The sequence below is a fragment of the Caloenas nicobarica genome, chromosome 1 (assembly GCF_036013445.1).
Source record: "Caloenas nicobarica isolate bCalNic1 chromosome 1, bCalNic1.hap1, whole genome shotgun sequence".
In the NCBI taxonomy this organism is placed as follows: domain Eukaryota; kingdom Metazoa; phylum Chordata; class Aves; order Columbiformes; family Columbidae; genus Caloenas; species Caloenas nicobarica.
Genome location: NC_088245.1, coordinates 30,158,466 through 30,173,739, shown reverse-complemented (window position 1 = coordinate 30,173,739; position 15,274 = coordinate 30,158,466). Strand labels below are relative to the sequence as shown.

The window sequence follows — 15,274 nt, the reverse complement described above, 5'->3', positions numbered from 1 at the left end:
ATCTTTATCAATATGTAACTGCAGTCTTCCATTTTTATTTCTTCCAAGGTAATGCTAGCTTTTTGTAACTAAATATCTATGTCTCCACCTGCAATAGATTCTCCATATTTCATTAAAACATTAAAATAGTGAATATCAGTTTTCTGTGCTCATATGGCTCTATAAACCACAAGGACATTAGAAGGGATTTAGACATCCTGACGGTAAAGAGAACTCATCTCAATAATTCTTGAGTATTTTGTTCCAAGACAGGCTTTTATTAACTAAGGTGGAACATAAAAATGTTTTAAATGTCTTAAAAGTTGAATAATTATTTGTAGAAAAAGAGCAACTAAACAGCAAGTTTATTTGGTGACTTATCAATTATCATTCAATTCTAATGTTTAGCAGCAACATGGGAAATATAATTAAACTAAAATCCAAGTTTCAAGTCAAACATTTTTATGGCCTTTAGGGTATTCTCTTTACTGCTTGTAATGCAAGTCTTGATCAGTCCTAAAAGCCTGTTCCTGAAGGACTGCCAAACAAAGCTATTTCACCTCATAACTGCTATAAGTTTCTAGTCATTACTTCTGTAACTTGCAAATGCTACTTCATCTTCCCTGGATGTGGCTCACATTATCTCTCCTGAATGACAGGAGACAGAAAAGAGCATTCTATCACCTTCAGGGAAATGTTTTCAGGACTTTTCAAGTTCTCAGCCATTCAGATGTGTTGCTTTGCCTATTAATTTCATTCCAGAATAATCTCAACCCTTAACCAACTGAAAGCACCGGATGGTACAGAAGATTCAGAAATTGGAATTTCAGGAATACATCCTGATTGTTCTCCCTAACCAGTAGTAGAAACTGAACCTGATCAGTCAGGGTTTGAAAATATAGGAGAGGAGTTAGAATACTCATGCTTTTCTACACTCCCTGTTCCAAATGATAAAATTTAAATCTGGATTTACTTTCAAAATTTGCTTTTCCCACACACAATAGGATACTATAATAAGGATATTTTAAAGCCTGCTAACACAAACTTAAAAACTGGTATGGATTTTGAACTTCAAATGCTTTCCATGCTTTGTTTTCTTTGTATTAAGAATGTTAAAGCAATTTAAGGTGACATTTCCATGCTCATTAACAGAGGACACAGAGTTATTTGCAAGGAGACAGGCAGGTGGTTTATAATTTCCATCATTATAATATTGAACAAGGTGACAACTATTGCCTGAAGGAAGGAAAATTATAAGAGAACTTAAACTATGTATTCAGTTCACATTTATAAGAACCTGCAGAAAAAGCCACACACCAAAGCCAAGTTATCCTCGTTTACCTGTTTGAAATGTGGTTAACCAAATTAATCCGCAATGCACTCTTATTGGTATTGGTTTGTGTATTGCATCAGCTAACTTAATGAAGTGAATTGGCTATTTGCCTTCAAAAGCATCCACACTACCGATTACGCACTACTGCAAGAAATTAGCCCTGCTTAAATTTTTAGAGATGCATCTTGTCACCTGAATCTGCTTTTTGAGATGGTGGATCAAATGCTCTTGAGAGGCTGTCTGCCTGGTTTTAACATACTAGATGAGGGAGGACCAGTTAAGAGACAAATCGACCTTTCCAAATGTCAGAGATTGATGTGTGTCCTCTGCTTTAAACTCCTCCATGGTATATGTGTATTTTTCTTCTCTGAACTAAAGCAACAGGTATAGCTTTAAATATTGCAAACTATATGGAAGACTTCAAAGAAACACAGACAACTTTGGTATCCAAGATTTTAAAACTCCAAGTGCAATTTCTGAGGAAATTATTGAAATATCCATATCCCGAAAACAAACACAAAAAACCCCATCATTCTACCTTTCTGTTTCTACTTCCTTCCGTTACATGATGGGATACACTCTAGAACTTAGGGTATGTATCCAGAAATCTTATTTTCTTCAAAGGCTTCACAAGCAGTCACATAGGATACAAGTGTTCTTCCATTATGTTTGCCTTTTATGTTTTTTCCATGCATACTCCTAGTTATTTTCCATACATGCCAGTATTTATTTTCCATTAGTTCTACTTAGTGTCCATAGATACTCTTAGTTAATTGGAGAGAACAGTTTATTAATTCAATGAAGACCAGCAGCAATATGATGGGACAATTTCTGATAATATTTTTAAGAACTGGAATAACATTTTTGCAAGTAAATCTTCATATGGCCCTTCTTAGTTGACATTTTTTCTTAGAATTATAAGGTACCTACATGGAGAGAAACAATTCCAGGTTTTTCAATATCTATAACTACCCCTCATCTACCTGTAAATGTTATACCACTGTACTTAATATTTGTACAAATAACTAACAACTATTTGTCTTCTGTTGTCAACAAATCTAGAACTGTTTTACGGAGGAAGCAACATTATTTTTCCTAGTTTTCTTTCAGAAAATTTATCATAATTTTCCTCATACCGATTCCACCCTAATTTCATTTTATTGAACCTGAGTGACTAGAACCATATACAGTTCTTACCTGTAGCTGATAAACAAAACTAATGGGGTTTGGCATATGCTAGGTTCATATTTGCTCTTTCACAGGCATTCTAGTGCAAGTGGTCCTCCTATGGGTAAGCAAGCACACCATGGCTTTCTCCTTGCTTCTGATATTCCTTCTAATGTCTTCCAACTTTGAAGCAGAAATTACTACCAGACCCTGAAAGTATAATTCGTCATTTCACACTATTGAAATGTCACACTATTGAAACATCTGTCTTTTTCGAGTTGTTTTATTGCTGGAAAAAGAGAAACATGCCATTGTCTGAAAGCAGAAACAAATGTTTTATAATAAAAAGCAGGTTGCTTCAACTTAACATTAACATTATTGAAAAATTATGCTTAATCTATCTTCAGAAGGACAAACTGGAAGGACAATTTAAAGTGGTTTATCTATCCCACTTCAGCACCAGTGATGAATAAAACTGTTCATTCTATCATTCCATAATCACCGTTAATAGGATCTTTTCAGTATCTTCATTCAAGCTGATCTTTTGTTCAGTTTGAAAAGCCATTTTCCCATAGCAAATTCACTGCACAAATACATCCGTGCATCCCTAACATTCTTACCGTAATTTGTGAGGTAGTGTTCCTATGTGTCTTTGCATATGCACCTAAGTAGATATGTCTATCCACACTCTTTGAATCAAAAGTAGGAATCACAACAAAATGCAACACAAATTATGCTTGTCAAGGAAAATCTAGCACAAGCTTTATGTACAGTGATCACAATCTGGTTGATTGACTTGAGCACTTGAACAGTAAATACCGGTCAAAATTCTCTGCGACATCAGAATGTTAATTTTCACACTGCTGTCAGATTTGGCATCCAAAATGCACAAAGGTGATCTAAAAGGATGATAGATGCTGGAGAGCTAAGAAAGAAATACAAAATCAAGATGTGACTATATCATGTAGGTTTCATAATCAAAATAATCATGTTCAGTGACACGCCGATGAGCCAAATCTTATAACATTAAGGGATTGTGTGAATTTTTTACTTTAGACAAAATACAAAAAATATTTTAAAGGGTTAGGAAACACTAGAAGGATGGTACATGGGGAAAAAGTTGAGTGGGGAAGCTGGCTATGAATCTATACATGCTGGAGAGGTACAATGGTTTAAATAAATTTGCAATTTTGAAAGGAAAAGAAAACCCCTTGAAAGTGGAATCAGATACTGTTCCAGAAACTAAATGACTATTTAGCTGTAGTGCCACACACAGTAGAAGGGATACTGTACTTAACTATAAGTGTTGCTACTTATTTATCTTGTATTTATCCTCTTTCTTCTGGTCTTATTTTAAAAAGCAAATCAGAAAGAGAAAATAAGATCAGCATTTTAATGTATTCACTTTTGGGCAAATAAGAAATGAACCATGATAATCCTATAGTGTGGATTAGAGCTGATGAATGGGTCATAAAAGCAGAAAAAATAATAATTTCAGGTCTGAAAATAACATTAGTTTTGCAAATCATTTAAAAAAAAAAACTTATCGTGTAATGTTATTAAGCTGAGCAAAAACTGTAATTAAAACTAAATACAAATCAAAATACTTTCCACAATAAGAAATGACAGTGTCTCTATGAATTGGTAATTTATGAGTATGCATAAATCACTCTAACTGATATAAAACACATCAGGAAACAGAAATTTTATTTCCTAATCTTTACAACAACATTCTGTTTCAGGCATTGTCAGTTTTGCATCCTGAAATTGTTTTTTCACCAATCCATTTCTCTACCCTGCCTCAAGCAAGATTAAAAAAACAATTATTCCTGTTGAACAATATATTGTGAACCTGATTCCCCAGGTGGCTCAGAATGAAAGTAATCACCCAATATATTCACAATTATAAAGCTAAAGCAATTCAGGCTAATTTGGTAGGAAAATTCATGACATAGAAAATATTATCTCATCCATAACTGGCACCTCAAAAAGAAATTATTTTTTATTTTAGTACAGAATTTCTGCTGACTATAATGACAAGCAAGACGGTTTTTCCCTTCATGGATCTCAAACCACATTCCATGTAGTATAAGTATACATCAAGCACTGGCTGGAATTGTAGCAGGATGTTCCTGATGTAACTGCATCCATTAAGCCCTTTTATATCTTCAGAATATTGAAGTTGATAATCAATACAGTGCACACTGGAAATTATTTTTTTAAAAATTATTGTAAGGGTATTTACCTTAATGTGACCATTTCCCAAAATAAATCATAAATATACCAAAACTAAAAGGTGAATTCACTAAACTTTAGGAGTCTGCCATTAAAGACTGACGATATAAATGAATTTAGGTCTTTCAAACATGAATCTTTGTTATTGAAAAATCATAGAATAGAAATTGTAACTCCTAAAATTATCATGCTTATTATTGTGACAATTTTATTACAGTGGCCTTTTTCCCATGACAAATCAAAAAAAGATAAATTAATATATTCCCAAGGAAAATATTATGTGCTAAGTACAGCCACTCTCTGTCTTTATTACAACTACCCGAACACACATATTTCTATGTTATAGGCATGTTTAATACTTAGATTTTTAAGAGCCACAGAAGAAAAAAAATACAAAATGCAGATTTTGCCAATAGCTTTCCTGGATTTTGGCAAAGCTTTTTTCTAGGCAAATGTACTATAGACCCCCAGAACTGGTATGATAGCTTTCTAGAAAACCAAGCCAAAACTGGTCTCACTCATCTTTAGTTCTGGCCATCTGCTTGAGGCATCTGCTAACTGGGAACATTCACCCACATCCAGAACGTGACTGCTCTCTTGCCAACTATGTGCCTAGGTGACTGCCAATCTGTGCTTCTCCACTACTAACATGACAACTGTCAAAAAGAATTTGAACATGTATGAATAAATCTAAATTAAACTAACATATTACTTTCCCAAGTTACAGCAATAATTTTTTGGAGATAATTGCTTGGTAATAGCAATGATAAATAAGTCACTTACATAACAAAACCTTTCTGAGGCTAAGAACCATAACAAGGATACCGAAGATCTAAGTACTTTGAAAAGTTATTTTTAACATTTAATCCTTGCTATTTTCTATGACAACTAGGAAAAAAAAATGCACAGTTATTATTTAAGAAAAAATGAAAAAATGTAATATTAACGATATCTGATTTAAGAAGAAATAAAATAAGAAATCTGTCCCGATTATTTTTGAAGTTTGTTTTAGATTTAATCTAAGTATATAAACTTTTTATATGTAGTCTAACTGCCACACATTACAGATATTGCAAGAGGATTTGGAATGCCATATTAGAAATTACAACATAAATGGCAGATTAGAACACAAATGGTAAAGAAATGAGCAACTTCCATTGAAATTCAGCCTCTTGTCATGTAAACATAATTTTCTAACATCTCTGCTCACTCAAAAAGGAATATTTTGTGCACTTCATATTAGAAGAAGAAGGGGGAAAAGAGAGGGAACTGCAATTACTGAAATGATTAATTCCTTTACCAAGTATCATCAAACAATCTCTTTGTCTTCTTTTGCTATGACATTTGTGAAAAGGTCAGGTGTATTCAGTAGGTAGGGAGTGTGCGATTAAAAGTTAAAAGCACATGAGGTAGAGATCTACAGACAGAAAATGTAAAATCAAAGTCCAGAAAAGTAAAGATCACGATAGCAAACTACTAGACTACATTTAGAGGAAAAGAATCAACCCAAGGATATTTGAAGATTTTCATAGTGACTTCTCTTTTTTTATTGTCCTGTCTGAATCTTCTTGTACTTTAATTTTCAGGCCCATGGAGTAATAAAGCTCACAGTTTTGTTTTGCAGCAAGTTAGCACACAAGATGCTGTGGTCCTTGTCCACCACTATGGCTCCAATGCACAATGCTGCTGCTGCCACCAAATTAATAATAGTAACAAAATTATATACTGTTTTTATCAAGCACTGTGATGATGACTGATAAACACCTTACTTCACATGCAATTAGTTCCATATTTATCTGCCATTCCATGGTCAGTCATGGTAATCCAGTTCAAAACAGGTTAGGAAACGAGTGCTATATTCCTTTTTTCACAAAGCCTACATAATTTCCAGTAACTGTATTGGACCAGCTAGTAGAGCTTACTTCTAGAAATATTTTATTTCAAGACTAGTTCTGCTATGAAAATCTGTTATACTATATTTTTGTGCTTTAACCTAAACTGGAACTTCTGCCTCAATCAGAAACTTCCTGTACATATTCAATAAAAACATCCCAGTTACATTTTTATAGAGAAAAAAATCCCAGATTTTTCTTTCAGTGCTTGAAATATGTCAAATAAATAAGTTGTTGTATCTTTTTATCCATCATGCTGTTAAAAAAAGATTCCCAAGAAACCTTTTTTTTTTGCATCATACAACAAACAAGGAAGAATTGCTTTATAAAATTGTCAGAAAGATAATAAATATTCAAACTCAAGTCTGTATATTTCCATAACTAACACTTAAAAATAAAATTAAAAAAAAAAAAACAAACTAAGTGCTGTAGCTGCAATCAGGCGAGGTATGAAACGTCTCATGCCCGATTTTTGGTTTAGTGACATTTCCAGATTTGTGTCCACAGAACTACTCAAAGTGGTTATAATGACAAGAATTGAGAAGTAGCTCTTTCAGTTGATGTGTTTGAAAGGTAGCTTTGTATGAACAGCTGTGTTTTCAAAATGCTTGCCACCTCTAAATTGGTCCTTGTGAAGTGAACTGTTTGCCTTATTGCCAGCAGGGCACATTGCAGGGTAGCTGCTGCATTTTTAGTTTTTATCACTGTCTCTCTAACTGCTGAAGTGGAAAAGAAAGATTGCCAAAACCTGACGTGTTTCTTTTCCTTTCTGCCCACTCTGACTTGGTTCTTAGCTGTCTGTTGCTCCAGTGATGAGAAATGTTGCTCGGTTTATTCATTCACTGAATGTCTTTTCCAGCTCAAATACTGGTGATACCCTCTTGTAAACCAAGGCTCCAGCTGTCAATAGCAGTAAATGAAACAAACCTAATTAAGACACCAATTATTGTCTACACAAGAGATAATTAGGCTGCAAAAAGTCACACACGTCAGGGTGCATTTTTCTACAAGCAAGAAATAATACCTTAAAAGCAAGAGGCACACCATATTTAGTAAGACAGTAAGTATGGATTGCAACAGGGATGGACTTTCAGAAGAAATTTAATACTCTGTCCACAAAGATCTAGTACAGGAAAACAATAATAAAAATACCAAATATCATTACTAATAAGCAATACTAACTTTTTAGATACGGACTCTATAAGGACTTTTTTAATTGCAGATACTAGGAAGCAAACCATACCATTTTATCTGGATGAGGACATACACGTACAATCAGAATACACACAAATATTTATAAATGCAGCTGGGTAAAGAATTACATCAAAGACTCCAAAACTATGATGCACACCTCCTGCTGCTGCTTGTGTGAAAATGCTTACCTCACAGCTCAGCTTACTGATGAAAATTTGCTGCTGAGCCTCATCTCTACAAGCTTTTCTATTGTGTACCATAGTAGGTACATGTTTTAAAAATCACTTGCATCACAATAATAATCTTGAGAGGTTACCAAAACACACTAACAAAAGAGATGAAATAAAAACAGTGCTTTTGCTTAACTGATAATGCCGACATAATTGCATTATTTGAAATAACTATTTTAAAAAGAACATATCTACTTTTGCACAGAAACCTCTATGTATGTAAATCTCAGATACTTTAAATACTACTCAAAGGAACCGGACAAAGAACCTTCAGGATATCCTTGTCCTCCTTATTAGTACCTTTAAAACTGGACAGTTGAAATGCAAAACTTTCACATAAATCTGCAAATGGTACAAAGCACTTAGCTTTAAAGCACTGGAAGCCATTAACAAAAATTCTGAAAAACACTCTTAGTAAGAGTATTTAAATTTAATCTTCATTTAGTGTTATCAGTAAATATTTACTATTATCATTACATTAATGAAGAAAGGGAATCAATGCATTCCCAAAGTTCCAAGTATCACAAAGTTCAATCCTTGTTTTCCAATACAAACATTTATCTTGGTGATGCTACATTCTTCAAGCAATTTGAACTTCAACTATAATTTATAGTGATGAGTGCAAGATATCCATTTACATGAGGTTTATTTCACTACAGTAAACTGCAGCTCACTTCTCAGTTCAAAATGGCTTGTACAAATCTCAAGGTTAGAAACTAATTACATACACACAGACACACACACATAATCAATACAACCTGTTGGCATAAGCAAAGTCATGCTGCATAACCTGATTCTGGGGTTTGACCTCTTCAAATGGGCCTGGAAAACTTAATAACAGGAATCCATGTTTTCTTACCTTCTTTGTCTACATTGTATATCAGTCACGCCGTAATGCTATTATTAAAAAAAAAAGGACTGACAAAAATGTTTTGCCACTCAACTGATTCTATACTATTTTTGCTGTGTATTTCATTACTTCACTTTTTTGTGTACTATGCCATATGATGTGTGTTACAGTCATATTATTTAGTTTTAGGTAGTCCTGCAAAGAACAGGGAGTTGGACTCAACGATGCTTATGGGTCCCTTCCAACTTGAGAGATTCTGTTCTATGATTCCATGATTTTATGATTCTATGATCTTATAAGCCACCACGGATGTCCACAGTACTCCAGAAACATTATTTTATTCCACACTTTGAATGCGAGTTAATATTTTTCATGTGAAACAATACATACATCTGCCACTATTTAAACCCAAAATCTATCTGAAATGAAAAAAATATATTTTGGAACAATGACTCTACAGACTGGGAGAGAGTGTGAAAATTATTCTACAATCTGTTATTCAAGGCACTCAACCCCAGTGAATATTTTACACAAGGCAGAAGCACTTTAAGTGGCGAAATAAGAAAGATTTATGCTAGAACACCATATGAGCTGGAGCTGGTAGCTTATTAGCTGGAGCATTCACCAGAAAGAGAAAAGACATTGGATTAAATCATAAAGAAGAATTTCAGCCTGGATCTCTCACCTCTTCTTTTTAGCTGTCTTTTGCAGAAAGCCCATTCTAATATATATTACATGAACATGCCCACCAATGCCTTTGGTTTTGGGTTGAGAATCCCACAGAAGCTGAAGTATAAACTCAGGAGGAGTTTATAAACTCAAATCCAGGAGGATGTGGGTTCTATGTACATGAAAATGTAGCAGTTCACATGCTTTAAGGGGTACAGCCTCTCAGGTACCAGGGACACACAGGAAAAGTCCATCTCAGTCCACATCCTGTCTTTCACAGTGTCCAATAGCAAATGTCCAGGGAGGAGCAGAAAACCAGGTCAGCTATCTAATTATGCTTCCCCAGAATAGTTTCCCAATACCTCTACTGAGCAGAAGTCCCTGAGCATCACGGTGGGATCAAATGCTGAGGTTAGATACCTGCAGTAGCAGGCTGTTGAATCTCAATTAATTTACTATTCAGGTAAGGTTTCCAATTATGATCTTTCAATTATTAGAAGCTTACATTTTGTATTTGCCACACTTATGTATACATGTCTAATATGCAATCCAAATAAAATTCCAGAAGGCAATGGGACATTTGCTTTACAAAGTGCATCAAGAACACAACTCAAAAAATTCCGCCCCCATGACCATCCTCTTCTCTCCCTACACAGTAAATTACATCTGCGTGTTTGGAAAAATGATTTCCACTGAGATCTTTAGTAACTGGACATTACTCTATATAGGTGTATCACCTCGTCTCCTGGTGGCAAAATTAAGAGCAAATTATAGGCGTTAACTGTCCAATGCAAATCTTTGGTTTTTTGCAAGCCTCAAGTTCATCTCATTTCCCAGAACAAAAGGAACAGATTACATTTTTACTATTTCAGTGATTATGTCTTTGCGTTTCAGTATAAACTGGGCCATTTGCATAAAAACATATTATTAATCCTCAAAACAGCAGAATGTTTTCCGTATGTTTATCTCACACATTGTCTGTTCATTTTATTAATACACTTACATGTTAAAATAAAATATTAAATGTCCTTAAATGTACATAACACAATCAGCAGCCTCAGAGACTTGCCAAGTATACTTCAAATTGTCCCATTGCTCATCTAAGTCAACATGGTCCTATACCTTTCCTCTGATCTGATATGGAATTGCCTGTGTGGTCAATATGCCCAATTGACCCGGGCCTGGAAAGGAAACCTAAAATACAAATCCTTGACACTTGACTTTTGTAATTCTGTCTATCTATACCAGAAACACTTCAAAAGTTATCTATCAACATCAATGAAGCATTGATCTTAAGAGTTTGTAAACAATTTCACTGTGAATTTTAACACTAGAGGCAAGTGGAGAAAGGGCAAAAATGTATACTGTATGACAGTTTTCTGAGACCAAGTCCAGTTAAAGTTAGCGTGAAGTCTATCTTCTGAGGTAAATGAAGCAGTCAATGTATACGACTTCATATATGAAAACACAGCAGCTTTTGAAATATATGGCTTGGAACACAATATACACTCAAAGTAGGATTTTTTTTCTCCACAAAAAGCAAGTACATACGAAAAATCTGAAGAGGACACATTTGACACTTCAAGATGCTAAGGTTTCAGTCTTTATGGTAACTTGGGACATGAAGACAATCTGCAACTTCATAGCAAATTTCAGATTCTTGCAGAGCTGCAGGTTAAACAAGAAATCGCTAGTGTGGATTTTTTCTTCCTTCTTATCACCCTAAAGACACTTTTCTGTTATTATTATTCCTTACAATCGAAGTCCTTGAAGCCAAAATAAGCAAGACAGCAATTAGCCTCAATTTGCCAAGATGACAAGCTATTTACTATGAGGTACATATTTCTTTCTAATGATTGCTTAAAAAAAAAAAAAAAGTTTTCTTCCTGCACAGCAGCTACAAAAAGAATTAGAAAACGATGATAAAACCTGTGAATTATCAATTTTCTATATTTCTGTATAAATATCTCACAGGCTTGCCTAAGAATGTCATCATTAGGCATATGTATTAATCCAACCATTCTATTTTCCTTTGGTTACACATAAATTATGTTCCTTATATTTATAAACTTGATGTTCAGAAGTTAAATATTCATGCTCAGTAGGTTTTTGCTCAGTGTTTACATTTTCAAAGCCAACAGAACTCAGTCTGCTTCTAGTGATAACTGAAAGAAAAAAGAAAATATTTTAAAGGAGCATAAAGTATGTACAAAAATCTCACTGATACATTTTGCTTTATACTTGTGGATCTTCATCCTTCTGTAGAGCAATGCTCCACTGGATGCATGACAAGCTACAAGTCTAAAGATATATTACTATATTAACTTCATTTATGCTATCTGGATACCATGACAATACTCCAGGCACCACAGTCATTTTCTTTCTTACTTGCAATAATTAACATTAGAGAGCAAAAGATGGCTAAATTAATTTATAACTTTATAGTTTCTTGTACTAATTATTTCCTCTTCTTATATTTTAGGTCATCCTGTCATTCCTGCAAACACTAATCAATCATGGGATTTGAAGTTAATACTACTAAATAAATGAATTGCTTAATCTCCTATGACCATCTATACATACTTCATCTTCACAAAGCTTATCAATTTTATGTCATCAAGGACAGAGTGACCTTCATTTCCACACGATGTCTCTTTCTACTGGACAAGTTGGTTACAAATTTATCACTTATCCTCAGGAAGAAAGTCCTTCACGATCATCATTTGACAAATGCAAGCATGTGTTTGATCAACTGACCAGGTCATACTGAATTCCAAAACTGTACCTGTGGAATACTAAAGGGTCTGCTACTTCCCCAAGCATTTGAGCTAAGATGAAGGACATGCAACTCAAAATTAATTTTCTACTTGGCCTAGTTATTACTGCAGTAGTACAAGCTGTAGAAAAAAAAGCGGACTGCCCAGAGTCATGTATATGTGAGATCAGACCATGGTTCACTCCCAGGTCTGTGTACATGGAGGCTCCAACAGTGGACTGTAATGATTTAGGCCTTTTTAATTTTCCAGCCAGGCTGCCTGCCGACACACAAGTTCTACTTCTACAGACTAATAATATTGCAAAAATTGAACATTCAGTAGACTTCCCAGTGAATTTAACTGGTCTAGATTTATCTCAGAACAATTTATCCTCAGTGACCAGTATTAATCTTAGAAAGATACCACAGTTGCTTTCAGTTTACCTTGAAGAAAACAAACTTACTGAACTCCCTGAAGAATGTCTCTCTGGACTCCACAATTTACAAGAGCTTTATATTAATCACAATCTGCTTTCTGTGATTGCACCGGGAGCTTTCATAGGCCTCAATAATCTTCTCAGACTTCATCTCAATTCAAATGGTCTGCAAATGATCAACAGAAAGTGGTTTGAAGCTACTCCTAATCTTGAAATTCTCATGATTGGAGAAAACCCAATAATCAAAATCGAAGACATGAACTTTAAGCCTCTTATCAACTTGCGCAGCCTAGTTTTAGCTGGAATAAATCTCACTGAAATACCAGATAATGCTTTGGTTGGCCTTGACAATTTAGAAAGCATCTCCTTTTATGACAACAGATTTGTCAGAGTGCCCCACATTGCTCTTCAAAAGGCTACAAATCTTAAATTTCTGGATCTAAATAAGAATCCCATTAACAGAATACGACGAGGAGATTTTAGCAATATGCTGCACTTGAAAGAGTTAGGAATTAATAACATGCCTGAACTGATTTCTATAGATAGCCTTGCTGTTGATAATTTGCCAGATTTAAGAAAAATAGAAGCTACCAATAACCCCAGATTATCATACATTCACCCAAATGCGTTCTACAGACTCCCCAGGCTGGAATCGCTGATGCTCAACAGCAACGCGCTGAGTGCCCTGTACCGCAGCACAATAGAGTCCTTGCCTAACCTCAAAGAAGTCAGTATCCACAGCAACCCCATCAGATGTGACTGTGTCATCCGCTGGATTAACATGAATAAAACGAACATTCGCTTCATGGAGCCGGAGTCCCTGTTTTGTGTCGACCCCCCTGAACTCCAGGGCCAGAATGTGAGACAGATACACTTCCGGGAAATGATGGAAATCTGTCTCCCCCTGATAGCTCCTGAAAGTTTTCCATCTACTCTGGATATAAAAACCGGCAGCCATATTTCCTTACACTGCAGAGCAACAGCAGAACCAGAACCTGAAATCTACTGGATAACACCATCAGGACACAGACTTTTGCCTAATACTGTTTCTAATAAATACTACATTCATTCCGAAGGAACATTAGACATAAGTGATGTAACACAAAAAGAAAGTGGCTTATACACATGTATAGCAACGAACTTGGTTGGGGCAGACCTAAAGTCAGTCATGATTAAAGTGGATGGCTCTTTCCCTCAGGACAGCAACGAATCTTTGAATATTAAAATAAAAGATATAAAATCTAATTCTGTTTTGGTTTCATGGAAAGCAAGTTCCAAAATTCTGAAGTCCAGTGTTAGATGGACAGCCTTTGTGAAAGCTGAAAACTCTCAGGCTGCACAGAGCGCTCGAATACCATCTGATGTACAGGTATATAACCTTACACATCTAAATCCATCAACTGAATACAAAATTTGTATAGATATTCCCACTATCTATTCACAGAATAAGAAACAATGCATCAATGTAACCACAAAAGGACCGGACTTGGCAGTGACAGGCTATGAAAAGAACAACATAATAGGATTCCTTGCCTGCCTTGGTGCTCTTTTGGGAATCATCTCTGTGATATACCTTTACGGCCGCATCTCACGAGAGATGCACTATGATGTTGGACACAGCTATCTAAAGAATTACCTGAAGAAACAATCCTTTTCACTCAATGAGCTTTATCCTCCTCTGATCAGTCTTTGGGACATGGGCAAACAAAAAAGCACAGCAATGGAAGTAAAAGCAACAGTAATAGGTGTACCAAACAATATGTCATAAATATGTCAGTAGATCACTTAATTTCTGAAATAAGAAGCACATGACTGCATTTGTGCTGAATAAAAAGGTAATACGAAAAAGGATTTATTTTAGGAACTAGACTCCTGGACTTCGCTGCTGCTGACAAATGGGAATATGTACTTACTCAATATAAGTGAAGAATTTTACTTAACTGGCTTCTAAGGGTATTCTGCCAACCAAATACAATTAACTTCATTTTCCAGAACTTCCATGGGACTTCTAAGTCTGGAATATAGTGGAAGTAGCCAAGAACATTTTCTGTATTTTTTTTATTATTATTATTATATAAAAGTAGTGGAACTGAGCAATACCTCCTCCTGTGCTGTATTACACACACTAGCCACGAGTTTTTGCAGTGAACAGATATACTAGGATTGACACATGGTGTAATGAAATGGACAAATTCTGTAGAGTAGACGCAGTGAGTATGTGAATTTTTTTTATGAGGAAAATACATTTTTGATTAAAATCAAAATAGTTTTTGGCTTGTTTGTTTCTTAAAAAAAAAACCCCAACATTCTGGGAGCTCTTGTCTGACAATAAACAAACTCATTCTAACATCTGATAAAATATCTCCTTACACATTCTCCTGGTGAAATGCCAATCTGAGCACATAGGATATTTTTGCTGGTTTTAGGCTATATAACTGCAATAAGCCACAAAAAAATATTTTTATAAAGATAAATATATTTTTATAAATATAATCTTTTACACGTCGCTTGTCGTGGGAGGAAGAAGAGAGAA

General features: G+C 34.9%; 2 protein-coding genes across 6 annotated transcripts in view; one reads left to right on the top strand and one right to left on the bottom strand.

Moving 5' to 3' along the window:
* Nucleotides 1–15,274, bottom strand: part of IMMP2L (inner mitochondrial membrane peptidase subunit 2) — a 455,212-nt gene that overhangs the window by 246,900 nt on the left and 193,038 nt on the right. The gene's annotated exons all lie outside the window — the stretch shown is intronic.
* On the top strand, nucleotides 12,318–14,509 carry LRRN3 (leucine rich repeat neuronal 3). The gene has a single exon (XM_065637446.1). It carries the CDS (start codon nucleotides 12,383–12,385, stop codon nucleotides 14,507–14,509), a length of 2,127 nt encoding a protein of 708 aa, XP_065493518.1. The 5' UTR covers nucleotides 12,318–12,382.